We start from the raw sequence: 27,525 nt of genomic DNA, 5'->3' as shown, positions 1-27,525 counted from the left end.
CATTCTTTAATTCAACCAATACTTTAGGAAACAAGAATTTTCCCATTCTCAGGAGAATGCTAGAGTTCGTGTCATGTTGTTACAGCAGGGGTAGTCAATAGGCGGACCGTGGGCCAAATCCGGACTGCCAGACACTTTTGAATGAACCCCAAAATCTTTTTATGTACTTATTATTATAATTATTGTTGTTGGTTTTTTCTTTTTTGTTATTTTCTCTGGAGTTTGGACCTTGACTATACCTTGACCAACAAATTTGGATCTTGACAAAAAAATAGACTACCCCTGCACAGTTTTTGAGCCTCCATAAATAGTCATAGTGAAAACAGCCTCTTACTTTCAGAAGCTCTTAGGAACTTCAACTACAGAGTGAATTTAAAATAAATAAATTACAGAGAAATAGAATGGGCTAGATAGTGTTTTGATTTGTCCATAACTGTTACAATACATACATTGCCGGAGTGCTTGCAGATCACACTTACCGTTTTATGTTCACCATGCCCATGCACAAGCACACATACACAGAGAGGTCTGTACCTACAAACAGAGGTTTCAAATACACACCGTTGCATACACAACATCAGGTGCAAATGTCTCCCTCCAACCTCTTACATACACTTCTCTTTCACACTTCCTTTCCTCTTCTTGTACACTCAAAACAAACACTGAATTTGCAGGCAAAATCTGAGAGCCAATGGATGTGCCTGATACTGGGGGAAATTTCCCACTGGTTCTCAAGAGAGAGGTAGCCTGGGACCCCAGCAAGGGTTGCACAGCACAAGGCTATATCTTTTGCATACAGCAGAAGAGTCAGATAATTGTGTTGCTGTTAACATCTGGGTGACTTTGTTTCTAGATGTTGTGTCTGGTCCAGTACAACACCAAAGCTTGAGTAGATGGTGCTGCTGGTCAGAGTGAACAATACTGCTCCATCAGACACTGCTACTGGTTTCATTGTCCATCTGTATTAGTAACAGGAAGCTGCTGACGTGCTGTTTGCCCATACTGGAAATTGATTCAAATTGAACAAGGGGTAGCCCCAGGTGTTTATGGCAAGCATGATTGTCAGGACACCCAAGATGTTGAGAACACTCCCAGCTTTAGCCTAGAATTGTAAAGAAACAGTGTCAATAGTTGAACTAAGTCTGTTTTTTCTTTCCGCTCTGCTGATCAGGAGTAGGGAGTTTGTATGGATGGCTTTTGTGGCTTGATCTGTAGATCCTTATTCTGGCACCCAGGCTGGGCAGCCGTGTCCATCTGAGGAAGATGGCCTGGGTGGAATGGCTCGGCTTTGTGCTGGGGATACAGAGGCCCAGGTGGGGAAGGGGTTGTAAATTTGGGATCCCTTGTTTCCTGTAGCAGTGTGCAGAGCAAAACAAACAGGAATCAAGGGATCGGATTCTGAGTGGAGCCTCTTCGAGGCATACCACGCAGTTCTCAGCCTAGGGGGAGGGAGGCCTGAGATGACTTTATGCCACCTTTGTGCCTTCCCAATGGTGAGCTGCTTTGAAGGCTGGAGTGGCCCCTGCATAGTGCTGTGGAGCTGCGGCCTCTCCTCCAGCCCACCTCTCCCAGCCCTACCAGCATGGCCCCATAGCAGGTCTTGTGAGGAATCCTCACAGTACAGTCTGTGGCTGTGCTCCTCAGTTCCTGCACTGGGGGCAATTCTCCCCCAGCTTGCTCTGGGAATCTTAGAGCCCCTTTATGCATCTCTGGGCCTTTCGTCTGTCATAAATTAAACCCAAGAAGTTTAATTTCAATACCACTGTTTTTGCCTGTAGCTGATGCTAAATCACTTAACCCAGACCATTAATCTGGTTTTCTTTCCAAAACCTCATTCACATCAGAGTAAACTGGGCTCCATATCCTAGCTGTTAAGAAGACTTTGAGTATTTATTTGGATAGGGCTAAGTCTTTTCAGAAGACCTGGAATCCCAGCCACACACTTATGCAGCCCTTTCTTGATTTGGCATCTAGATTTGATGTTCACTTTGGGGGGGCAATGCTGCTGCCCTTATATGTCAATTTTAAAGATGCCCTTCTCTTTCTGTGCTATCATGAGAAAGGCAAGTCCAGCCATGGTGGAATGCACTGAATAACTGGCAGAGACAAACATCTGAGGCTTTGCCTAAGCTGTGCAGAAGAGCAATATGATAGGAACCCTTCTGCCATTATCACGGTTTGTATTTAGTTGATCTGCACAGCTACACACATCCATTTCCCATCAATTCCCAGGTGCTGTTGGAGCACCCTAAGAAACTCCTTCCATGCAGTGTCTCTGACTGTTTTCTAAGAGCTCAACGGCAGTTCTTGTTCATATGGCTCGGAGTGTACTTCATGGTCCCAGTGACCTATGTTAATGCACAGGTCTAGGCTCTTTATTCCATTTGATTTTAGCAGGGTACAATCCGCTCTGTAATACCTTGTCAAGGAAAAACTAAGACAAAAAAGGAGAAAGGTAAAAAACAGTGTAAGTGAAAATATGAGGGGTGCCCTGCTGCTCACCATGTCAATAACCTTGAGCTGTCCATAGGAGAAGGCAATGGCATTGGGAGGAGTAGCCACTGGGAGCATGAATGCCAATGATGCGGAGAGCGTGCATGGCAGCATGACGTAGAGCGGATTGAGGCAGATGGCTTGAGCCTGTGCAGGAGGTGAGAAGAACAGAGACAGTTTTAATACCAGCAAAGTTCATAGGGAGTCTGGGCCAGAAGAATCTGGCTGTGTTTAGCCGTGACACATGCCCCACCCTTCCCTTTCCCAGACACTCCGGGACACTTTCCGTCCTGCTTCAGAAGCTTCCAGTCACTCCCGCAGAGCTCAGGAAGCAGGAGCTCCTAGTGAGCAGCACACTGGGGCCCTGAGCCCGCTACTACTGTAATATAAATTGTTAATCACAATTATCACAGTCCAGTCCAGACTCCGTAAACAAAGGGAAAAGGTCATCAAAGTCCTTCGTCAAGAGCTAAGTAAATGTACCACTTAAAAGAAGAGCCCACAAGCTCTGAGGGGCAGTGGTTGGGAAAGGGGGAATTTGGCTCTCTTCAGTAAAGAATTACAGGTCATACTGTTCAGTGTCTTATGCAAAATATGTCTGGTGATTCTTACTCCAGTTCCTGCTGGGGCCAGATTTTCACATCCTAAAACTACCCCCACAGCTGGCACTAGTGGTCTCCTTATAGCCACTCTCAGTGGAGCTGCAAAGGTTTGACTGGATTGTGGAGACTGATCTATGCTGTCACCCCTAGAGGTGACCCTGAAAGTCACGATGAGGCACACTGATGTGGTGGTATGGGAAAGTTAACACTGCCATTGCCTTTGCTGTGAATAAAAGGAATGCAATTGCCTGGCCTATCAGTCCTGTTATTTTCACCTGCACACCTTATTTTAGAATATATGTAATAAATCTATATCCTAAACCTTATCACATGATCAAGGGCATGAGCCTGTGGTTGGCTCTGTTAGGGTTTTGAGTAACTGAGTAGGTTTGTACTTGGAACATGATTGACGGTTCTTTTACTTTTCTGGCAGAAGCAATCTGAAAAGGTGGCACTTACCATGGAAGCCAGTATAGGAAGGAAGAGGGTGGTGGTAGCCACATTACTGGTGCATTCAGTGAAAGTGGCCACCAGGAGACATAACAGCAAAGCAATAGCAGGAGATGGGATATTCTGCAAAGGGGTCAGTTTGCTACCTAACCATACAGACAAACCAGATTCCTGAAAGAGAGGGATGGAGAGAGGTCGGTCAGCACAGTGGACATGTCCTTGGGCAAGTGCCATAACAAGCTACACTCAGTAAACATATTTCCCCTGCCAATCCCACTGTCTCACTCAAAGACTGCTCTCTGGAGAAAAGCAGCTAGTCTTTATTCACAGGCAACAGAACTCAAGGGAATGAATAAGACACGCACACTTTTTTCATCCTAACGCCACTGAGAGGGAAAGAATACTGTATTGTCCCTTATTTGTATAAAGGAGTTCTTTCCCATTACACTGTGCAGGGCATTAGTTGTACGTGATCACTACTTGGACCTGTCTCCTGTCCAAATAACAATCTCAGCCCCTCTTTCTGACAGGCCCTTGTTGGTGTCCAGCTGCCAACTTCAATGCAACATAGTCAAAACTGAGTTCTTACTCCTTCTGACCCCTCCTCCTTCCTATCTCAGTGACTGTAGACAATACCAGCATCCGCCCTGTTACACAGGCCTGTAAGTTGGACATCAGTTTTGACTTAGCTCTCTCTGTAGACTCACACACCCTGACTATGTCTGTATCTTGATGATTCTTCCTGAATAACGTCTCTGTGATCCAGCCTTTCCTCTGTCCACACAGCTAAAATTTTCACGCATTCTCATTCCACATCTTGACTACTATGACCTCCTCCTTTCTGGTCTTGACAAATGCCACCTTGCCCCTCCAGCTCCTCCAAATCCATTAAAAGCACTTCCACTAAGATGATCTTCCTGCCTTGTCACTCTGACCACATCCTCTCACTCTTTGCAGCCTTCCACTGGCTCCCTCTTTCCCACCACATCAAACACAAACAACTTGTCTTCGCCTGTAACTTCCTTCGTGGCCTATCCCTGCTTTATTTATTATCTCTTACACAGCATGGAGCCATCAACCACCTCTTCTGGACCACCAGTGGTACAAGTCTTTATTTCCTATTCATCAGATTGTTCCATAAACAGTTTCTCCTATGCCACTTCTGATGTATGAGGGTAGTTCCCCATTAACATCTGCACAGTACTACATTATCCTCCTCCAAACCTCTCCTTAAACCTCACCCTGCTGCAATGCCTACAAAACTCAACAATAACCAGGCTGTTGGTGTGCTGCGACCATTGCTTTACTACACTAATCATAATCCTCTCGCTGTTTCCATGTGTTTCACCGCACCATCTGTTTGGTGTAGCCACCCATTGTTTCTTGTGTTATATGAAGATCTTTTTGTTATCGGTGTGTGCAATGCCTAGCAAAATAGGATCCTAATCCCTGACTGGGGCTTCTCGTTGTTACCACAAAACAAATTACTATTTGTTAGACATGGTGCTTTCTTACATTCAATTCAATTCAGTATCTCACTGTTCTCCATCAATTTCCAATATTTGGTTTCCAAATCTGAGGTGAGAGAGGAACAAGTTGTCCATGGTTGGCCCATCAGTTGCACATATTGCTACTCATGTTCTCCGAATCACAGTGGAAAAGTCTTCTGACTTAGACTCTGCACTACGTTCTACCATCTTCCTTCTGTTCTTTTCTATTCCATTTCACAGCCACGCTTGCTAACAAATGTATATGGGGATGCAAGTCACACCTGCTGCACAACTTCTGTTTAATGGGAGGTTTCTGCATCAGGCGGCCTTTAGCCCAGCTGGCTTCTAGGTGGCAATGCTGCATTGCACAGATCCAGCACTGAACAGTAAAGAACCTGAAATGGTTTGGAATCCCATCATGGCAGATCTTGCCTGCCTGTGTCTCCTCACACTTGGGCAACACTTGGGCAGCTTGTCATGCCAAGAAATCATCATTGACTTGCATTATTTGATGTGTTTGGCCCTTCCCGCATGAGTCCCCTGCTCAGAATCACAGTTAGTTGTTCTGCCTCCCTGGGTAGTGGCTGTGTCACCTGTGCACAGCAGCAGTAGAAACTCAGGAGTGAGCACAAGATGTGTTCTTAATGCTGGTCTCCAGCTGAGAGAATGGGCATTTGGTGCTACTAGAGTGCCCTCTGGTGTTCCACAGGGTGCAAACAAAAATAAAGGGCAAAATAAAACCTTGTCCAGTTAGATAAATGTTTCCGGTAAGCAGACAGATGAAGTTACCTCACTGCCTTTGGCCAGGGCAAAGCCACCTCCCAGCAAAATCACAATGTTCCAGGGCATCTTCTGATTAACCGTCTTCCAGTCCAAGAGAGCAGGGAGCACTGGAATCTGCCTTGTGCTATCTAAAATCCAGAACCAATCTGTGAGCCACAGGGATGGAGAGCACATCCAAGGGAGCATCTCTGCACGCCACTCCCAAGCACAAGGGGAAAGTGTAAGCTGCAGCAGCTTTGTGGGCATTGGTCCAGCTGTTCCATTGCTCCCCTGACAGACAGCAACAGTGCCCCCAAGATAGCCCTTCCCTCAGCTCCATGCTCCTAGCTTGTGCTAAAACACGGCAACACTACTAGTGTCTGAAGCCTGCGAGACTCCCCACTTCTTGCATTTCCTCCTGGGAGTGGAGAGCTGGAGCAACACGGAATGGGGTCTACTAGACTATGGGATTGCCTCCTAAAGGAAGTGACGAAGCTTCATCACTTCAAACTTTTTAAACTAGACTAGAGAAAACACTAGTGAGTAAGTCATAGGAAACTCGCCCTCACCCCCAGAAGGTGGAAGAACGGACTAGATGTGTGGGAACATATCCTCAGAGCTGCTAACTATCCCCCCAGGAAATCTTATGTCTCCTCCTTGACTCTCCAGCTTCAGCAGTGATGATTCAGGCATATAATGCCCTTTGCTGGGCAAAAAGAACGAGGAGTCCTTGTGGCACCTTAGAAATGAACACATTGATTTGGGCATAAGCTTTCGTGGGCTACAGCCCACTTCATGGGATGCACCAGAAACAGACTCATTCTGTGGTCAGCAAAATGCACGGTGGAAAGCATATAATTTCAGTCCTGCAGGAAACCACAAACAGCTCTGAAGATACCTCCCCAGCACTGTCCTTTGGCTCCTTGGAATTGTTCAGTGTTTGAAATTCCCCTTGTAAATCCAAAATGCAGGGAAACTTCCTGTGTCCTATTGTGATTTTCTGATGTACTGAGCTAGTTCTTACCTTGTTGTGGCGCTTGCTGAGCCCTATTATGCCATAGATAGGTGGGGATCTCTGAAGGGATTAGGAACATCAGAAGTGAAATGAAGATGACAACTGTCGCATCAGTCACATAACTGCAAGAGATTGATCCAGAAATGAGTCTAGTACGTTTGGCGGGGGTATTAAAGGAGCTAGGGCAGCACAATCTGGGGCAAGATTTTACATCTGGATTTGGCATGGTACTGCCGAAAGGCTAGGCCACAGACTATGCAGGATTTATCCAGATGGGAACAGAGAGCCAATGTGGTTTGAGCAGGTGAGAAGGCAGGATACTCTCCCGCACGCTCATACTGGATCTCTACTGTTCAGTGTTTGGCTGCTGTTTGGGGGGACAGAAAAGCAATGATACCTTTCGCCATTCTTGTTGAAGACATTAGTTGCCCAGCCTGGCATGAACCCAGGGTCTCTGGTAAACCAAAGCACCACCAATAATAAGAAGAGGACTGTGACAGCTATCTCTGAAAATCTCATGGGGCCCAGCTTCTTGTGCTCATCCTTGATAACCCTGTAAGCCATTTTCTGCTTTGCCTTCATAGACGCATTAGCTCCGCAACCAAAATTCTTCCGAAAGCTAGAATAAAACAGAGAAGCAGATGTCATAGCAATTCCCTGGGTATCTGCAGCATTTAAAAGAACATACTGAATTGGCATCCAAAGTCTGCATTTCTCGGAGTGCCAAAACCACTATTATTGATTTGTATGTCCATAGTGCCTGGGAGCCCTTGTCAGGGACCAGGACCCCATTGTGCTAGGTGCTGCACAGGCACAGAATAAAAAGCCAGTCCCTGTGCCAAAGAGCATACAGGCTAAATGTGAGACAAAAGACACTAGATGGACAGAGAGAGAGAGAGAGAGAGAGAGAGAGAGATGGTGGGAACAAGGAAACAATGAGAAAATGGGCAGCTGTGGTCTCAGTGCACCATCAGGTTAACTGGTGTCAAGTTTTTTGTAGGCATTGAGGCAAAGGAGAGTTTTGAGGAGGGATTTGAAGATGGAGAATGAGGTAGCTTTGAGGGTGAATATGGACAGATCCTCACCAGTGTGAGGAGAAGCCTGGGAGAAAGCACCAAGGGCCTTGTTTGAACATTTAACAAGTGGGCAATGGAGGCTGACATCACAGGCCCACTGGAGGCAGGAGTTGACATTTCAGTAGTGAATAAAAGATGATAGGTGGGGTCTGTGAAGTGAGAACAAGCAGCTTTTGTACGATGCGACAGAGAAGAGGGGAGCCAGCGGAAGGATTCAAGAAGAGGGATGACGTGCTTATAGCAACCATCTAGGAAAGTGATCTTTGCAGCAGCATTCTGAATGGATAGGAGCAGGGCAAGACTGCATTTGTCAAGATGAGAGAGCAGGTTGTTCTGGTAATGGAGATGCGAGATGCTAAGGCTAGGTCTACACTACCCGCCTGAATCGGCGGGTAGAAATCGACCTCTTGGGGATCGATTTATCGCGTCCCATCGGGACGCGACAATCGATCCCCGAATCGGCGCTCTTACTCCACCAGCGGAGGTGGGAGTAAGCGCCGACGACAGAAAGCCGCAGAAGTCGATTTTGCCGCCGTCCTCACAACGGGGTAAGTCGGCTGCGATACGTCAAATTCAGCTACACTATTCACGTAGCTGAATTTGCGTATCTTAAATCGACTCCCCCCTGTAGTGTAGATGTACCCTAAGAGTATTAGCTGTGTGGATGGATAGGAACAGTTGCATCTTAGAGATGTCACGCAGAAAGAATCAGCAAGATTTAGACATAGTCTGGATGTGAAGATCTAGTTGTTGAAGATGATGCCAAGGTCATGCGCCTGAATGACAGGCAGGCTGGGAACAGGTCATGAGAGATTTTGCCAAGAGTGGTTTCGGTGGAGTGGAAGAGGCCGAAGCCAGATTGGAGAGGGTCTAGGATGGAATTGGAGGAGAGGAACTCAAGATAGTGATTGTAAACAGTGCATTCAATGAGCTTAGAGATGACAGGGAAAAAGGGCAGTAGCTGGAGAGGCAAGTGGGCTCAAAGGTGTTGGGAGAAGGGGGTTAAGATGGGAGAGACAAAAGGTATTGCTACACTTTGGGATGGAGGTGTAATTTCCAGTTTGGGAAGACATTCCCAGGCTAGCTCTGATCAGACTAGTGCACTAAAAACAGAAATGTAGCCACAGCAGCACAATGGATAGGAGGGGTTAGGTGCCCTGACTTCATAAGAATGGTATACGGGTCAGAGATGGTCCATCTAGCCCAGTATTCTGTCTTCTGACTGTGCTAGATGTCTCAGAAGGAATGAGCAGAACTGGGCAGTTATCAAGTGATCCCTCCCCTGTCATCCAGTTGCAGCTTCTGGCAGTCAAAGCTTTAGGGACACCCAGAGCATGGGTTGTGTCCCTGCCCAGCCTGGCGAATAGGGATTGATGGGCCTAGCCTCCATGAACTTATCTAGTTCTTTTTTTAACCCAGTTATACTTTTGGCCTTCACAACATCTCCTGGCAACAAGTTCCAGAGGGTGACTGTGCTTTGTGTGAAGAAATACTTCCTTGTGTTTGTTTTACACCTGCTGCTTATTAATTTCATTCAGTGGCCCCTGATTCTTGTGTTATGAGAAGGAGTAAATAACTCTTCCCTATTCACTTCCTCCACACCAGTCATGATTTTATAGGCCTCTGTCGTATCCCCCCCTTAGTTGTTGTTTTTCTAAGCTGAACAGTCCCAATCTTTTTACTCTCTCCTCATTCAGAATCTATTCCATATCCTGATTCGTTTTTGTTGCTCTTCTTTGTACCTTTTTCAATTCTAATATATCTTTTTCGAGGTGGGGCAACCAGGTGTACCAAGGTGTGGGCGTATCAAGGATTTATATAGTGGCATTATGATATTTTCTCTCTTACTATCTATCCCTTTCCTAATGGTTCCTAACATGCTCTTAGTTTTTTTGACTGCTGCTGTATACTGAGCACATGTTGTCAGATAGAGATCTCGGCGTCATCGTGGATAGTTTTCTTGAGAGGTATCAGCTAATTTAGACCCCATAATTGGATTTACATAGTTAGGATTATGTTTTCTAATGTGCATAACTTTGCAGTTATTGACACTGAATTTCATCTGCTGGTTTGTTGCCCAGTTTTGTGAGATCCCTTTTTGAAACTTTTCACAATCATCTTTGGCTTAACTCAGTGGTCCCCAACCTTTTTCGTCTGGCAGGTGCCAGACAACGAGCATCCACCGAAATGCCACTGAGAAGTGACAACGTCAATAGGCATCGCCACCGAAATGCCGCTGACACGCAGCATCATCCAGAGGCGTCGCCGCCGAAATGCCACCAAAAATCGGCGGCATTTCGGCGGCGACGCTTCTGGATGACGCTGCTTGTCGGCGGCATTTTGGCGGATGCTCTTCCGCCGGCCAGGACGCGGGGGCACATAGATGCCCAGCGGGCACCATGGCGCCCGCGGGCACCGCATTGGGGACCCCTGGCTTAACTGTTTTGAGTAATTTAGCATCATCTGCAAACTTTGCCCACCTCCCTGTTCACCTCTTTTCCTAGATCATTTATGAATATGTTGACTAGGACTGGTCCCAGTACAGACCCCTGGGGGACACCGCTATTTACCTCTCTCCATTCTGAAAACTGACCATTTATTCCTACTTTTTGTTTTCTGTCTTTTAACCAGTTACTGATCCATGAGAGGACCTTCCCTCTTATCCCATGACTGCTCACTTTGCGTAAAAGCTTTTAGTGTGGGACCTTGTCAAATGCTTTCTGAAAATCCAAGTACACTATATCAACTGAATCACCTTTGTCCACATGCTTGTTGATACCCTGAAAGAATTCAAATAGATTGGCGAGGGATGATTTCCCTTTTCAAAAGTTGTGTTGACTCTTCCCCCACATATCTTATTCATCTATCTGTCTGATAATTCTGTTCTTTATTATAGTTACCTGGTACTGAAGTTAGGCTCATTGGCCGGTAATTGCCAGGAGCAGCTCTGGAGTCTTTTTTAAAAATCGCTGTTTAAAAATGTGGTACAGAGGCTGATTTAAGTGATAGGTTACATACCACAGTTAGGAGTTCCTTCAGAACTCTTGAGTGATACTCTCTGGCCCTGGTGACTTCTTACTGTTTAATTTATCAATTTGTTCCAAAACCTCCTCTACTGACACCTCAATCTGGGGCAGTTCCTCAGATCTGTCACCTAAAAAGAATGGCTCAGGTATGGGAATCTCCCCCACAACCTCTGCAGTGAAGAATGATACAAAGAAATCATTTACCTTCTCTGCAATGGTCTTGTGTTCCTTGAGTGCTCCTTTAGCACCTTGATCTTCCAGTGCCCCCACTGATGGTTTGGCAGGCTTCCTGCTTCTACTATTAGCTGTTAATATTTGTGTCCCTTTCTCTGATCTTTAACTTCTTTTTTGGCCTGCCTAATTATGCTTTTACATTTGACTTGCCAAAGTTTATGTTCCTTTCTGTTTTCCTCAGTAGGATTTGACTTCCAGTTAGTCAAAGATGCCTTTTTGCCTCTGCCTCTTTTACTCTGCTGTTTAGGCATAGTGACAATTTTTTGATCTTCTTCTTATTTTTTTTCTTCTAATTTTTATTCAGGGTATACATTTAGTTTGACCTTCTAGTATGGTGTTTTTAAAGAGTTTCCATGCAGCTTGCAGGCATTTCACTTGGGATTGTTCCTTTTAATTTCCTTTCAACTACTTTCTTCATTTTTATGTCGTTCCCCTTTCTGAAGTTAAACGCTTCAGTGGTGGGTTTCTTTGGTATTTCCCCCCCACGAGGATGTTAAATTTAATTACATTATGGTCGTTATTACTTACCAATTCAGCTATAGTTACCTCTTGGACCAGATCCTGTGCTCCACTTAGGACTGAGTCAAGAACTGCCTCTCCCCTTGTGGATTCCAGGACTAGCTGCCCCAAGAAGCAGTCCTTAATGATTCTAGAAAGTTTATCTCTGCACCCTGTTCTGAGGTGATATATATGTAGTCAATATGGGGATAGTTGAAATCGCTCATTATTTTGGCGTTTTCTTTTTTTGTAGCTTCTCGAATCTCCCTGAGCATTTCACAGTCCCATCACCATCCTGGTCAGGGAGTCAGTACTATATTCCTTCTGCTATATGCTTATTATTCAAGCAGGGAATTTCTCTCCATAGAGATTCTATGGTACAGTTTGGTCCATTTAAGATTTTTACTATATTTGACTCTATATTTTCTTTTACATGTAGGGCCACTCCCCCATGAGTGTGAGCATATTTTGTACCTTGGTATTACCGTCTCCCATTGATTGTCATCGTTCCACCAAGTTTCTGTGATGCCTGTTATATCAATATCCTCATTTAATACCAGGCCCTCAAGTTCACCCATCTTAGTATTTAGACTACTAGCATTTGTATACAAGCACTTAAAATGGGTCACTATTTAGTTGTTTGCCTTCATGTGATGGAACTGAATGGGACTCTTTTTTGTTTGACTGTTTCTCTGCAGTTCTTACCTGTATGGGTAAGTGGTAAGTGGATTTCCTGGGGAATCCTTGGGGAGTGGATAATACAAATTCTCTGATTATGCAAAACCCTCTTTTGAAGCTATGTCCAAAGGAGAAGGTGACTGCTGGGTGATTACCAGTTCCTGGAGATTGGAGATCAAAGGCCCCAGCTGTAGAAAGAAACAGCTGATCTGCTCAGTCTGGATGCTGGTTCTGGATCTAAAGACTGTTCTGAACATGTAAACACAGGGAAAATCCTGCGGTGGGGTTTGAGGCAATGACCCCTATGTTGAAGTTGGGAGTGACTCTGGTCAGCTTTTTACCATGCAAGTAGTTTCTTTTATTGCATTTATATGCATTCTCTGTAATGCTTTTACATTCAGAATAAATATGCTTGCTTAGAAGGAGCTGAGCGGTAACTTGTAACTGGTGATAGACCTGAAGAGAAAGCAAAGCCCAGGCGCTGACCTTTAGGCAGACTGGCTTGCTAAGGAGATCACAGTATAGATCAGGGAGTGTGCAGCCTTAAAACCCCTGGTCAGAAGGGAGTTGGACAAGGATTCCTACCCAGAAACAGGAGATGGCTGGAGACCTGAAACGTGACTGGGAACTCCTGGAGCAGATCACAGAGCAGGGAATACAGGTGTAGTTACTCTGAAACTGTGACAGGATCAATGGCAGAAGCATCAATTTATATTTGTTTCAATGAGCATAAAGTACTTACTCAAATCCCAAGAACATTATCTGGAGCCAAATCCAGGAAAGAGCCAGCAACAGTATCATGGTAGGGAAAGCAAACATGAACCAGGAAGCGAAGTTCACCACATTGTTATTGGCAGGAAAGAGCCTGGAAGTATAAACAGATGTCACTACAACAACTGCACTCATTTCTGTCTCATAATCTGTGGCCCAGAGAGGAGAGGGGGCTGTGGGGCCAGACCAAAAATGAGCTTGTCCGGGTTCTCCCTTCCTCAGAACGGTGTCAAATTTACTTTTTCCTTCTCTGTTTTGGCTGCAGCTTAGCCCCAGCCCAAGGTTACTACTAACAGACAGCAATTCTGGGGGTGCAGTCCCAAACCCCTCTGTACTCACTCATCCATCTGTCCTTTCATCACCAGGTTGGGGGTAGTACCAGTCAAGGTTGCGATCCCTCCAATACTGGCTGCATAACAAACAGAGAGGCTCATTCCCTTGCAAAATGTCAGGTGCTTCTCCTCTTCCAGCTGCTTCAGATCTTTCAGTTTCTCTTCTTCCTCCACTGTGAGCACATGTCCGTTATCTGGGTGCAGAGGCAGGAACAGGAGAAGAGTTACACAAGCTGGGCTAGACAGGAATGGGGAAGGTTGTTGTGCCTGCACAACACAGTATTCCCAGTTTAGGAACAACAGGCTATCCCAAGGTGAGGAATGGTATCGAGACATGGTCATTTCAGGGCAGACTTTGGCAGTTCTCTGAGCCTCAGTCCCATTTAATGTTTGCATTGATACAAAATCCCAAAACAGTTTTTTTTGAGAACATTGGAATAATACACAAAATGTGGATGTTTGATAACACCACGTGGCTACACTAGTAACTGGAATCAGCAATGTCTGAACGGGGCGGGGGGGAGTGGGAGAAGAAAACGCATTCAGGAACACAGGCAACTGGAGAACAGGCAGCTCATCCCACATCTGGACCTGATTAAGAAAAGCTTGTGATTAAAATTCAAGGACACTTGAGTAGAATCAAGGGGTCAGGAAAGAAGAGGAAGGCTGATAAAGAAAGGGAGCTGCCTGTTCACAAATTCAGAGATTTTAAGGCCAGTAGGAGACCACTGTGATCTTCCAACCTGACCTCCTTAATGAAACAGGCCAAAGAACTGCATACTGCCATCCATGTATCAAGCCCAATAATTTGTGATTGAGGTGCAGTATATTTTTAGAAAGACAAACAACTTGATTTAGGGAATCCAAGTGATGGAGAATTTGATACCTCCCTATGAAAGTTACTCCAGTGATTAATTACCCTCGCTTTACATTTGCACCTTATTTCCGGTTTGAATTTTTCTGACTTCAGCTTCCATCAACTGGGTCTTATTATACCTTTTTTTTTCTAGATTAAAGAGTTCTCTCATATCAGAAATCTTCTCTGATATAGTCTGTATGCAACAGACATCTTCCTCCCTTATGAAGTTAAAATTTAGAAGCAGAGATGAATGTTGAGGCCAGAAGCACCTAATGTGGAGATGGAGAAGGCACCTGCATATCCACCATTACTCCTAAAGGAGAAAACACCTACAGCTACGCACCTTGTTTTTGGGTCTCTTGAGAGGCATCTGATTTATCTGGCACCTCCTGCAGCTCGAAGGCTTTGTTGATGCTCTCAGCCACATGCCCCACTGGACTGGTCTCCTGCTCTGACTTGTGCAGCTGCTGCAGTACAGCTTGGGCTATTGGTATCATCATGGCAGTGGTGGCAGTATTGCTAATCCACATGGACAGGAATGCAGTCACAGACATGAAGCCCATAATTAGCCTGCAATGAAGAGGATTGATGTGAAGCTCACTTCAGAAGTCAAGGGCGCAAAGTCTTTCCTCAAAGTGCTCCATTTCTCTCCCACCCCACAGACACAAAGAAGGACAAAATTATCTTCAATTCTCTCAGTCACTTAATGGCCTGGATTTTGTTTGCATGTAAATTCACCACTAGCCCAGGATTCTTCTCAGGGGAGGAGGAAGGATGAAAGTCAGGGAAGAAGAGGGAGCGAAAAGAGAGGATGGAGAGAAAAGAGGAGGAGAGGTTTCCAGGAGAAAAAGATACATATTGCAACAGTGTGTTTGGCAGGATCCATTCGTGACTACAATGAAGACCATTCCATGCTGTGGCTGGAATTCTGTATAGGTTTTATTATGGTATAAAGACTGTCCTGTCAGCTCCTGTTCCTCTGGGCAAATGCTTTAATTAGCTGTTGACTAGCTAATGTGTCCTGGGCTGGGGTACAGGGCATGGCCAGGGTGAGCATTTCCAGTGGTGGATCTCCTTAGAGAGAGAGCCCTCTTTGCTAGGAAACGAAGTACAGTGCCTGCCATTAGCACTAGGGGAGAATAGCAGCACAGAGCTTTCGGCTTGTGATGTACAGTACATCCTACGCTGATCATCATTACAGAATGGTACCAAGGCCATGCATGAGCAGAGGGCCCTTAACACAAGATGAGATGAACTTTGCCCAGCTGAGCAGATCTGAAATTGGGGTGATAGTGACCTGGGGGAACAGCTAATCGTATAACCCTGTCGCCTGGGAGATAATTTATTTTTGAGCCCAGATAGTGATCAGTTAACATCTTTAAGCTTGAGGATCAATAATCTTTGTAATTTATCCCACCTCTTATCACTGCAGATTCCGTTCTGATTCATATAGAAGTCTAGTCCTCCTTTGGATCTTACTACGTTATTTTACAGCAATGAGATACACAAGCTGATTACAAACTGTGCACAAAGGTGTTTTGTGTTTTATTTATTTTTATCCTATTGTCTTATAATGTCCTCAAATGTTCCCTTGTTCTTGTGGTATGGGACAAAGTAGATAGGATCATATAGCTTTCTCAGTATATTTTATAGACCTCTGTAATTTTGCCTTACAATTATCATTTCAAAACCAAATTGCCCCTGATTTTCTAATCTCTTTAAATACAGAGACTCCAGTCCCCACTCCAGGATCGTAATCATTAACACAGTGCTTTTCTATGGTTCTGGTTATGATGTTCCCTTTCTCACTGTCATTTAGCTACATAATGTTAAATATTTCCTATTAAGTCAGTCCTTCCAGCCAAGATATAGAAAGGGGAAAGAAAGAGAGCTGGCTGCAGTACATATCGGAGAATACAGGAGTTCATTACTCATATCATTCTTCACCCAGAAGACTCCCAAGCCCCACATACCCCTCTGGCTGAAATGAGATGAGAACCAAATGCAAACAAAGGACCTGGATCAAGAAAGCTCTTAAATGATGGACGTTGGCATGTACTTTGGTGCTTTCCTGAATCAGGAACGAAAAGATTTCCAAACTCCTTCCCTGGGTGGAATCTGGTTTTCTCACTGAGCCCCCTTCTTCCCCCTCACACACACTTCTGAGGTTCTCACTCACAGGGCTGGTCTGACCCCAACGATTAACAAGACCCGCAGGGCGATGCGCTTGTGTAGGTTCCAGTGTTCAACAGCAATGGCCACCATCAGCCCCCCAATGAAGAGCATGTTGGTGTCCTTCAGATACTCCATACAGACCTGAAACAGAAAACAGTCAGAGAGAGAACGTTTGCTGAAGGAGGGTCAGAGACACTGTTATGCAGGCTACATGCATCCAATACTACTAATAATTTTCCTTTGGTTTCACTTCCGGAGCTGGACCCAGCATTCATTCCAGGTGGTCAGAGATATTCTTTGTTCTGTGAGCCTTCTCTCTGGGTGCCAGTCATGCAGTTTCCTCCTCCTCAACACTGCATGTTGGAACCATCGTGTTCCTGTGGACTGACCAGATGAGAGACACCCAGACACACCGAGACAGAGAGATTGATGGACACACACATAGGTAAGAGCCAGATCTCTTACTTTAGTCGAATCCATTATGTTCATGAGCGGGAATAGCACGACAGGAAAGAGTGCAGTAACACCCAATGGCAGGACTTCCATACACCAGAACAGCGCCATCAGGATGATAACATAACCACATTGGGCTTCCTGAAAGAGAACGCATACAATCAGAGCACACTGCACAGCTGACTGAGACACTAGCCCACAAGCTTATTCATACGCTCTTACTAGGCATTCAGTCAGAGGCCTGCTTCTAGCCTCTTTCTCCCAACTCTGCCACAGGTAGAGAAGGGGAACAGATCCCAGTTATCTGCCTCCTGTCATGGAGAAAAGGGCAAAGCATTCAGTGACCTTGTCAGAGATCTGGGATAGAAATAAGGGGGCAGCATATACAGTGACCTTGTGGAAGAGCCTTTATAGGGAAAGGCAAAACTTATACACTGACTGATTTCTTTTTCTATGACTTTGAACCCTGCCCAGATAAGAGGCTGGCAGTTCTTAACAGACTCCTTGATTTTGCTGCTGGTAGCAACTTCTCCCTGATTTACTTCTGTCTTTGAATGATTGAACAACTCAGTTAGTCATTGGTCCAGTTCACTTTTCTCCCGGCGTGTTTCATGCAGTGGCCCAGATGAACTTTGATTGGTTTCCGCAGCCTTGATTTTTAGCATTGTAAATCATTATATATTTACTTTTCATTTGATTTTTCACAACAAGCCACAGCCTTTGCATAGGCTACTTGACAAACTATAATCACAGTTCAACTTCTGTTCCTAATCACTGGGATTGCTTTTTTTTATTTTGTATTGTTGTAAAATGCCCTTTGCAATCCACAAAATTATCCAAAAGCTTCTTCCTTCCCCATGGTGAAACAATCCCAATGTTTGTACCCTACCCTTTCTCCAGGGGATTTTGGCTTACTTGTGCTCTGGACAATTCCAGCTTCTGAATTAAACATATTGACTTCATGACAAGACTTTGGGGTGATCTGAAATAGCATGGTGCATGGGGGTTCTTTCCTGGGGGTGGGATAACGCAGAGAGGAAGAGACCATGGGCTGCAGGGTGCCCTCACCAGACGAGGGGTCTGATTTACCAGTGCGTTACTCCAATTTTTATGACAACATGCCTACATTTATTTCGGTGTAGTTCCTCAGGTGGTAACACAATGGTGACTCAGACCTTGTGCTGGGGACTGAGGAGAGGTGGCTTACATCTCCCTCATTCTGCGACTGGCACAGAAGTGTGGGTTAATGCTGGAAAGTATGACTAGCAGGAAGTTTGCAGAGGGATTTGAAGGGGGAAAGAGTTATGCGGAATCTGGAATCAAGGAGATAATTTCAAACCTATCTGGCAGTGTGGGAGACAGCACAGCGATCTTCTGGTGAATGCTTTAAAGGGAGTGGGACGGACTGGTCTGAGCACAGGGACCAAGTGGATGAATAGCACTAGACAAGAGCTGAGAAGCAGGCATGGACAGACCCATGAAGACCCAGGAAAGCAAGAGGCAAGCATGACTATGGCATGGAAAGAGATGGAGAGCTTGTGACATGGAAAGATGAAAGGTGAGATTGAGTAGGCCGGAGAGTAGAAAGTTGCAGTACTTTAGGTAGAGATTACCAGGTCCTGGATAAGGGTTTCAGCAGTAGGAATGGGCGGGGAAGACATGGATTTCTGAGGAGAGGAAAGGATGGATTTTGGCCCCCCATATTCAGTGGCAACCACAGAAACTTTAAAAAGTGCAGTTCCCTAGTTAAATATTCCATCAAGCCGAACATTAATTGGAGTTTCCCAATGTTGATTAATCCATCTCTCCCATTTAGTGTTCCCGTGAGAAGCCACTGGGTTCTCTTGGCAAAGCTGTCAGTGAGAATCCCTGGCAAGTCCTGGGATGCTGGCACATTCCACCTGCATAGGGTCACCTCCAATAAAGCTGGTCAGGAACACAGCGACAGGAAAGGGAACGTATGGGGGGGCCTAATAATATTTCACATCGTACGGCTCCGACCCAGAGACAGTGAAGAATTCAGTGATTATGGGCCTTGGTTTAGACTCTCTCCTCAGAACAGTCCCCCACATCCTACTCCATTGGGATTTATAAAAATGAAAAATATAAACTGTCTGGAGGCCTGGAAAAGGGATATCAGTGCTATTGGCAATCAGTAGGGTCATCAGTTATCCCCAGGGACAGAGATACTTCTTTCTCCATTCACACACCCTCCTCTCTAGATCTTGCACATCCTGCTACTGCTCCGAATCCGTTTCATGCTCCAGGGGACCCTGTGTCCTCCAGGCTGGCATTCAGGATATAAGCCTTTGAGATGTGTGAAAGTTTACACCCTCCTTCGAAGTCAAAGCTGGTTATCCTATTAGATGGACTAGTGAAGCTCCAGGCATCAGGCTCCACTTGGTGGCTGGGTTTCTGTGAGGTGTTGATTATTTGTCTTTTTATCTTTGTCAATTTCTCCTTCCTTTGGCTTTAGACAAAGCCTTTATAATTCTGTTTGTTTTACCCTTGTTCACGCAACAGTTTATCTCAGGGCCCCATCCATATCTCCCAATGGAGCAAGTTAATTACTAGAGAAGGTATGCTGGTTAATTGTGAGGGATCAGACATCTCAGTGTGGCATTATGTGTCCTGCTCCTTCCCCTTGCTTTTTTTTTTTTTTTTCCTTTTAGTGTAAGGTGTCAGCTTGACAGCCCTGTACACTGAAGATGCACCGCTGGGCCAATGTAAGAGTGCAAGCTTCTTCCATGTGGCCCAGCAGTGTGCCCAGTCTTAACCTGTAAAGGCCATGTTTAGACTTGGAGCGTCAGAAATATTCTGTCTCTCTCCATGGCCTAGTCAGTCCTTGGCCTCTGCTGAACACCAGATAGATGGCAGTTGGTACCCTTTGTGACACTGAATTGAGATCCACCAAATCTTTCCACAAGAGACCTGATAAAATGGTAACTTCCAGGCACTACCAACTTTGGCTGGGTTTGAAGCCGTGACTTAGTAGTGAAAAGTTCTGGATCCCACTCCCCAGCCACATAAGCAGTTATCTGAGTTAAGTCCCATTTAATTTCAGTAACTACTTTTTTTTGCTACTTCTCTTTACACTGTTAGAAAAACGTTTACGTAGTCATGTATTATGTGTCTTCTTTCCATTATACTTTTACATCTTTGTGTCTTATACTGTCCCAGAGCAGGGATCCCCAAGACTGCAGGGAGCACTGCTTTGTCTGTATTTATGCAGTGCCTAACACAACAGGGCCCAGACCCCAACTGGGCCTCTGGGGGCTACTGCAATGCAAATAATAACAATCAAAAATCTTGGCATGCAAATGACTGAGAAATCAGACCTACAGAATACTTGCTGACAAAACCATGATTCAGTTAGTTGTGGTTGTAAATAGCTATTACTGTAATACTAATAAGAAAAATAAAGCATTATTAAAATACTACAATTATATATCAATAGTTGAAAGTTAAGGTTCCTCACGGCCTGAACTCTGACCCTGTATCCTGACCACCTATTCTCTGCAGACGCACCTGAATCATGTCAGAGGATTACATGTATGTGGGATATTCCACTGAGTCCATATTTTGGAGAGTAAAAGATGCAGACTGGTTCTTTGACCAAAATTTGCGAACGTGACAAGTGATTTTGGGTGAGATGTTCAAGGAGCATGATTTTCAGAGAGAGCTGAGTGCCTGTCTTCAGAAAATCAGGCTCCATTGAGGTGTCTCAGGTTGGACATCCAAAAACTTTAATCAGAGAGGGTGCAGAAAAGAGCCACAAAAATTATTTGAGGGCTGGAGAAAATGCCTTACACAGGGAGAGACTTAAAGAGATCAAGCTGTTTAGTTGATCAAAACAAAGATTGAGAGGTGTCTTGATTACAGTTCATAAATACTTGCATGGGGAGAAACTACCAGATCCTAAAGAGCTCTTCAATCTAGCAGAGAAAGGCAGAACAAGTACCAGTGGCTGAAAGCTGAAGCCAGACAAATTCAAATTAGAAATAAGGCATACATTTTTAACAGTTGAGGATGATTAACCATTGGAACAAGCTACTCAAGTAAACGGTAGATTCTCCCTCTCTTGATACCTTCAAATCAAGACTAAATACATTTCTGTAAGATATGTTTTAGTCAAACACAAGTCATTGATCTCAGTACAGCGGTAACTAGATGAAATTTAATGGCCTGCGATATACAGGAGGTCAGTAGATGATCTAATGGTTCCTTCTGGCATTAAACTCTAAGAATCTATCATCACTTTTGAAATGCTTGGCTACAGGCAGGGCCCCTTGTACTCTGTGGCATGAGGGGACCAAATTCTGAAGCAATGTTAATCTAGTCTATTGCCATGAAATACCTTTCATTCCCATTTCCCTCATCACAACCTCCCCTACTCACACATAACTATGGCTCATTGTTGAAAATACTCTGTGTGTAAAAATTGTGAATGATTGTTTTTGGCAGAAATGATTTTTCAAGGACAGGTTTGTCACTCTGCTTTCCAGCCCACCTCCACTCCCGGGGCTTTGGTTCCCTTCATGATGCCTAGGTGGTCTGGCTAGGGAACTCCTTCCCATCATGTGTGCCAGGAAAGGAGGGGAGCTTGTAGCCAGCTGCAGCAGCTTACTGGGCCTCTTCTGCTGCACCTTTCTCCAAGCTGGCCAGCCTATGTTTCTGGCGGCCCCACCTCACTGCAAGCTGAACTTCAGGTCTGGCTCCTTGACGCCCTGGTTCCTGATTCTATGCAACGGTGCAGGGAACATGTCCCTTTGGGGAGTGCTGGAGGACAGGTCTCAGTGGGGTAGGGAAACAGAAAACAAAATGCCAGATGCCTGCCTGCATCAACATTTAGAGTTTTATACCCATGGAATAAGAGTTAGAGTCCCTCTGGCCTTGACTGAGATGAATGGGACAGGTTACACTGCTCAGATATATTGTTTCAGGATGTCTGCAGACTCAGGCAGGCAACGTTGCATCAGTTTGCAATCTGTTCACATTTTAAGGTTATCTCTGCCACCATAAGGGCAATAAACATCAGAGGATATTTTCAAAGGCACAAAAAGAAGGTAGGCACCCAACTGCCATTGAAAATCAATGGGAATCAAGCACTTAATACCCATTTGTGCACTGAAAGTCTCTCCCATAAGCTGAGATTCTGCAGCCAGGGGTGAATTCCCTGGTCACAAAATGGTGGAATACACAGGGCCCTGCCTCTCGGCCTTTGACCCTAACGGAGGTTGAGCGCTTGCAGCTCCCACTGCCTTCGTTGGGGGTTGGGGGTGTGCGCAGTATCCACTGTTGTTTCTAGACTGTATGTGGCAGTATCTGAAGTGTAAGGTTGGTGTTTCTCGCTGTTAACAGGCAGCGGAACTACTTCTGTGTCTGTGTTTGGGAGCAGCGCCCCATATGTGCTGGAGGTGCTGGTGGAAATCTGTATCTACACTATAGTGGTTGCTGGGATTTCTGGTGAGCTGGGGTTAGAATCTCATAACGCCAATGTTCAGATAACTGAAGAGCTCTGGTTCTTTATATCATTATTACAGGTTTCAGGGTAGCAGCCGTGTTAGTCTGTATCCGCAAAAAGAACAGGAGTATTTGTGGCACCTTAGAGACTAACACATTTATTAGAGCATAAGCTTTCGTGGACTACAGCCCACTTCTTCGGATGCATATAGAGTGAAACACATATATATATATATATTCAATATATGTTTCACTCTATATGCATCCGAAGAAGTGGGCTGTAGTCCACGAAAGCTTATGCTCTAATAAATGTGTTAGTCTCTAAGGTGCCACAAGTACTCCTTTTTATATCATTATTGTATTTTACCAGATGGAGTTGATAGCTTATGGTCCATATTGGAAATATGGAGGAGGTTGGTGGCTGAGGAAAGAGAGTGCTGATGGACAGGGAGAGGAATTCATAGATTCATAGATTATAGGACTGGAAGGGACCTCGAGAGGTCATCGAGTCCAGTCCCCTGCCCGCATGGCAGGACCAAATACTGTCTAGACCATCCCTGATAGACATTTATCTAACCTACTCTTAAATATCTCCAGAGACGGAGATTCTACAACCTCCCTAGGCAATTTGTTCCAGTGTTTAACCACCCTGACAGTTAGGAACTTTTTCCTAATGTCCAACCTAGACCTCCCTTGCTGCAGTTTAAACCCATTGTTTCTGGTTCTATCCTTAGAGGCTAAGGTGAACAAGTTCTCTCCCTCCTCCTTATGACACCCTTTTAGATACCTGAAAACTGCTATCATGTCCCCTCTCAGTCTTCTCTTTTCCAAACTAAACAAACCCAATTCTTTCAGCCTTCCTTCATAGGTCATGTTCTCAAGACCTTTAATCATTCTTGTTGCTCTTCTTTGGACCCTTTCCAATTTCTCCACATCTTTTTAAAAATGCGGCGCCCAGAACTGGACACAATACTCCAGCTGAGGCCTAACCAGAGCAGAGTAGAGCGGAAGAATGACTTCTCGTGTCTTGCTCACAACACACCTGTTAATACATCCCAGAATCATGTTTGCTTTTTTTGCAACAGCATCACACTGTTGACTCATATTTAGCTTGTGGTCCACTATAACCCCTAGATCCCTTTCTGCCGTACTCCTTCCTAGACAGTCTTTTCCCATTCTGTATGTGTGAAATTGATTTTTCCTTCCTAAGTGGAGCACTTTGCATTTGTCTTTGTTAAACTTCATCCTGTTTAACTCAGACCATTTCTCCAATTTGTCCAGATCATTTTGAATTATGACCCTGTCCTCCAAAGTAGTTGCAATCCCTCCCAGTTTGGTATCATCCGCAAACTTAATAAGCGTACTTTCTATGCCAATATCTAAGTCGTTGATGAAGATATTGAACAGAGCCGGTCCCAAAACAGACCCCTGCAGTACCCCACTCGTTACGCCTTTCCAGCAGGATTGGGAACCATTAATAACAACTCTCTGAGTACGGTTATCCAGCCAGTTATGCACCCACCTTATAGTAGCCCCATCTAAATTGTATTTGCCTAGTTTATCGATAAGAATATCATGCGAGACCGTATCAAATGCCTTACTAAAGTCTAGGTATACCACATCCACCGCTTCACCCTTATCCACAAGGCTCGTTATCCTATCAAAGAAAGCTATCAGATTGGTTTGACATGATTTGTTCTTCACAAATCCATGCTGGCTGTTCCCTATCACCTTACCACCTTCCAAGTGTTTGCAGATGATTTCCTTAATTACTTGCTCCATTATCTTCCCTGGCACAGAAGTTAAACTAACTGGTCTGTAGTTTCCTGGGTTGTTTTTATTTCCCTTTTTATAGATGGGCACTATATTTGCCCTTTTCCAGTCTTCTGGAATCTCTCCCGTCTCCCATGACTTTCCAAAGATAATAGCTAGAGGCTCAGATACCTCCTCTATTAGCTCCTTGAGTATTCTAGGATGCACTTCATCAGGCCCGGGTGACTTGCAAGCATCTAACTTTTCTAAGTGATTTTTAACTTGTTCTTTTTTTTTTTTTTTTTTTTTTTTTATCCACTAAAACTACCCCCTTCCCATTAGTATTCACTATGTTAGGCATTCCTTCAGACTTCTCGGTGAAGACCGAAACAAAGAAGTCATTAAGCATCTCTGCCATTTCCAAGTTTCCTGTTACTGTTTCTCCCTCTTCACTAAGCAGTGGACCTACCCTGTCTTTGGTCTTCCTCTTGCTTCTAATGTATTGATAAAAAGTCTTCTTGTTTCCTTTTATTCCCGTAGCTAGTTTGAGCTCATTTTGTGCCTTTGCCTTTCTAATCTTGCCCCTGCATTCCTGTGTTGTTTGCCTATATTCATCCTTTGATATCGGTCCTAGTTTCCATTTTTTATATGACTCCTTTTTATTTTTTAGATCGTGCAAGATCTCGTGGTTAAGCCAATGGAATGGTGTTGACAGAGTTAGAGTTAAGGGTGCTTCCACATCCGGACCTTTGAGTTTCTACACTTCCAAGCATTTACTTTATTTTTATCATTGCAACATCTAATAATGTTATTTCCATGCAACGGTATTAAATTAGAGCCAAACTGTATACACAATGTTTTGTCTGTGAATTTCTTTAGCTTTTTAAAGAAAGTATTTAAATATATGATTATAGGCAGGACTGCTGGCACCTGCTACTATTAAGATTGTGCACCACATCCCATTATAAAACCCTGTTTTCAGTTGCTCATAACTTTGCCAAACTTCAACCATTTGGGCTGAAATTTTACATGCCAGCTGTCTGCCTCAGGCTGAAGTTTTGTGTAAAATTTCAGCCAACATGAGTCAGCCATTTCTGAGAACAAGGCTCGGGGAAAATACATTTTTTGTCCATGTTAAAAATTCTTGAGACCATTTTTGAACAGTTCTAGTGCTTTCCCCTCCCCTCCCCTCCTCCCCTTTCCCCCCCCCCGCTTTGGAGCAGGAAGCTGAAACTTGGCATTTGTCTCAGGGCTGTGCCTTGTGCTGTCCCTTGAAAATCCGAATGGAACCAAGATTCCTGAGTCTCATCATTCCTCTGCTGCCAGCAAATCTGTGAAACCCACTGGCAACGTGTATGTCTCATCTCCCTCTGTGCTGGTCCGCAGAGAGGATGACAACCTACTGCTGCTGTTGCTGTCAGTTACTTCGTTTGCTTCAGTTGCAGAGATCTGTGCCATGGATCTAAAAGTTCCAACCCTGCTCATAACTCATGTGGGTGCCAATATGATGACACGTGATGGAATTTATGGGTTTTTTTTCAATTTGCTTTTTTAAAAACCCAGGAAATTACTCAAAAATCTGAATAAATGTTAAGTTTACAAAGTCAAGCACTCAACAGTTAGGAAGTTATCATATGCAACCTTCATTCAGCCCCCTGATGTATATGCATTATGATGAAGTCTAATTACATGATCACATGCGATTTTTCCACAGGATCCGTAACTCATTTAGTGTGTAGGACAGACTGTGCTCTGGAGGTGAATCAGGGCTGTGTAGTGGAGGAGTATGTTTCTAGGACCCTGCCTCTTTTGTTGCAGAAGTTCGAAGGCGTGTAGTGAATGAGACAAAGGATTATTTCATGGTTAGGCAGTTAAATGCCACCCTTGAGAACTGGATTCTATCTCTGCCTCTGCCACAGAATCCCAGTGTGATGCTGGGCAAATCACTGAAACCAAACTTTTCACAGAGGGTCAGTAACTGTATGTTTCTCATTATCTGGGGGCCCAACTTGACAGCCTGGGGTCTCATTTGCAGCAATGCTGAAAACTCACAGTTGCAACGGAAGTCAATAGGAGCTGTGCTTTAAACATGTAAAGTCAATATAATGCTAAGTACTCAAAAATATCAGGTCCCTGGTGTCTCAAATTGGCCACCCAAAATTAGTGGAATTTTTAACCTTAATCTGTGTGCCTCAGCTTGCTATCTGTAAAATGGGGATAATACCATCCCTGCACCACACAGGTGTGACTGAAACACAAGACAAAGGAGTATCCAAATCAAATCCTGCCAGCAGAGTTTGTAGTCTCTGAACTAGTGCAGCTCGTTTGACAGTGTGTAAATACTGGGTGGTGGCTGCACTCTGTTAGCAGATCTTCTAAACTCTAACAGACTTTTGGCAGAGTTTTTAAAGTCCAATGGAATATCTTGGCATGATCAGAATTTAAAAGTCTATAGTGACTAATTCCAACATTTGAATTTACCTTTGTCAGAAGTAATCATAAACGCTAAGTGTCCCCCAAGACTTTTGAAGATTCTAAACCAAATCATTCTTTAAAAACTATTTTCCATAAGGAAAAAAGTTCCAAAACTTTTAAAAAAGTGAAACACACCTTATTTTTGTCCCATAGCTCAGAAATGCCTTGTCCTGTTGACATATAAAACAAATAATCCTGACATTGTTTCCTCTGTCTCAAGACAACACTAGAAAAGTAGCAGAAAAGGATTTTTTTGAGAAAATCAGGAGGGAAGTTAAAAGTTGAGCATATAAGCCTCAATTCAGGAGCCATTTAAGCATGTGCTTAAGGTTAGGCACACAGGTATGGACTTTAAGCATGTGCAAAAATGCTTTGCTGAATCAGGGCCATCATCTGAAGCAAGTTACATTTTTACGGTAATTCAGTGACACATTTTCATGATAGACTGTCCAGTGAGGTTCTCCTTGCTGTAGTATTCCAGGTGACCCATTAGTGGTCTAAGGGGACTTAGCTGGAAAGGTAACTGTCCAGCTCAGACACAATGGAAGTTAATCAGGGAATGGACCTGTGGTTCCCGCTTGGTTTTGTAATGTACAAGAAGCAGTGCTTTCCAAATAACTCGGAGTCTCTGAGTGCAGTTAAGAGTTCTTACCTTGGTAGGAACGACCAGCGGGAGAGGAAGAAGCAGAAAAGGTACTAGGAAAGCAATCAGGTAATTCCTGTGGGCCACAATCACTTTCCACACAGTAGTCATGGTGCTGAACTAGCCCAGTGCTGAAAGATGCACAGGTCTGTTCATGGGGACTATATAAAGGCTCTGAAACATTAAACATTGACCTTGGCAGGTAGGAGTTGTTTTTAGAACCGTGATCAGAGTGAAAGAGAAAAGAGAACAAAGGAGGGAGGGGACAGAGAAGGAAG

General features: G+C 44.4%; 1 protein-coding gene across 1 annotated transcript; it reads right to left on the bottom strand.

The window, feature by feature from the left end:
• On the bottom strand, positions 1-27,358 carry SLC13A2 (solute carrier family 13 member 2). The gene is made up of 12 exons (XM_054008370.1): positions 27,257-27,358; positions 16,927-17,055; positions 16,466-16,602; positions 14,630-14,856; positions 13,435-13,621; positions 13,067-13,189; positions 7,210-7,431; positions 6,822-6,934; positions 5,825-5,946; positions 3,555-3,716; positions 2,503-2,640; positions 1-1,102 (listed from the first exon to the last, which is right to left on the bottom strand). The coding sequence occupies exons 1-12, from the start codon at positions 27,356-27,358 to the stop codon at positions 965-967; spliced, it is 1,800 nt and encodes a 599-aa protein (XP_053864345.1). The 3' UTR covers positions 1-964.
• Positions 27,359-27,525: the final 167 nt, after the last annotated feature.

Source organism: Malaclemys terrapin, chromosome 18 (assembly GCF_027887155.1).
Source record: "Malaclemys terrapin pileata isolate rMalTer1 chromosome 18, rMalTer1.hap1, whole genome shotgun sequence".
In the NCBI taxonomy this organism is placed as follows: domain Eukaryota; kingdom Metazoa; phylum Chordata; order Testudines; family Emydidae; genus Malaclemys; species Malaclemys terrapin.
Note: the sequence above shows the minus strand (reverse complement) of the source record. Positions and strands in the feature narration are given on the sequence as shown.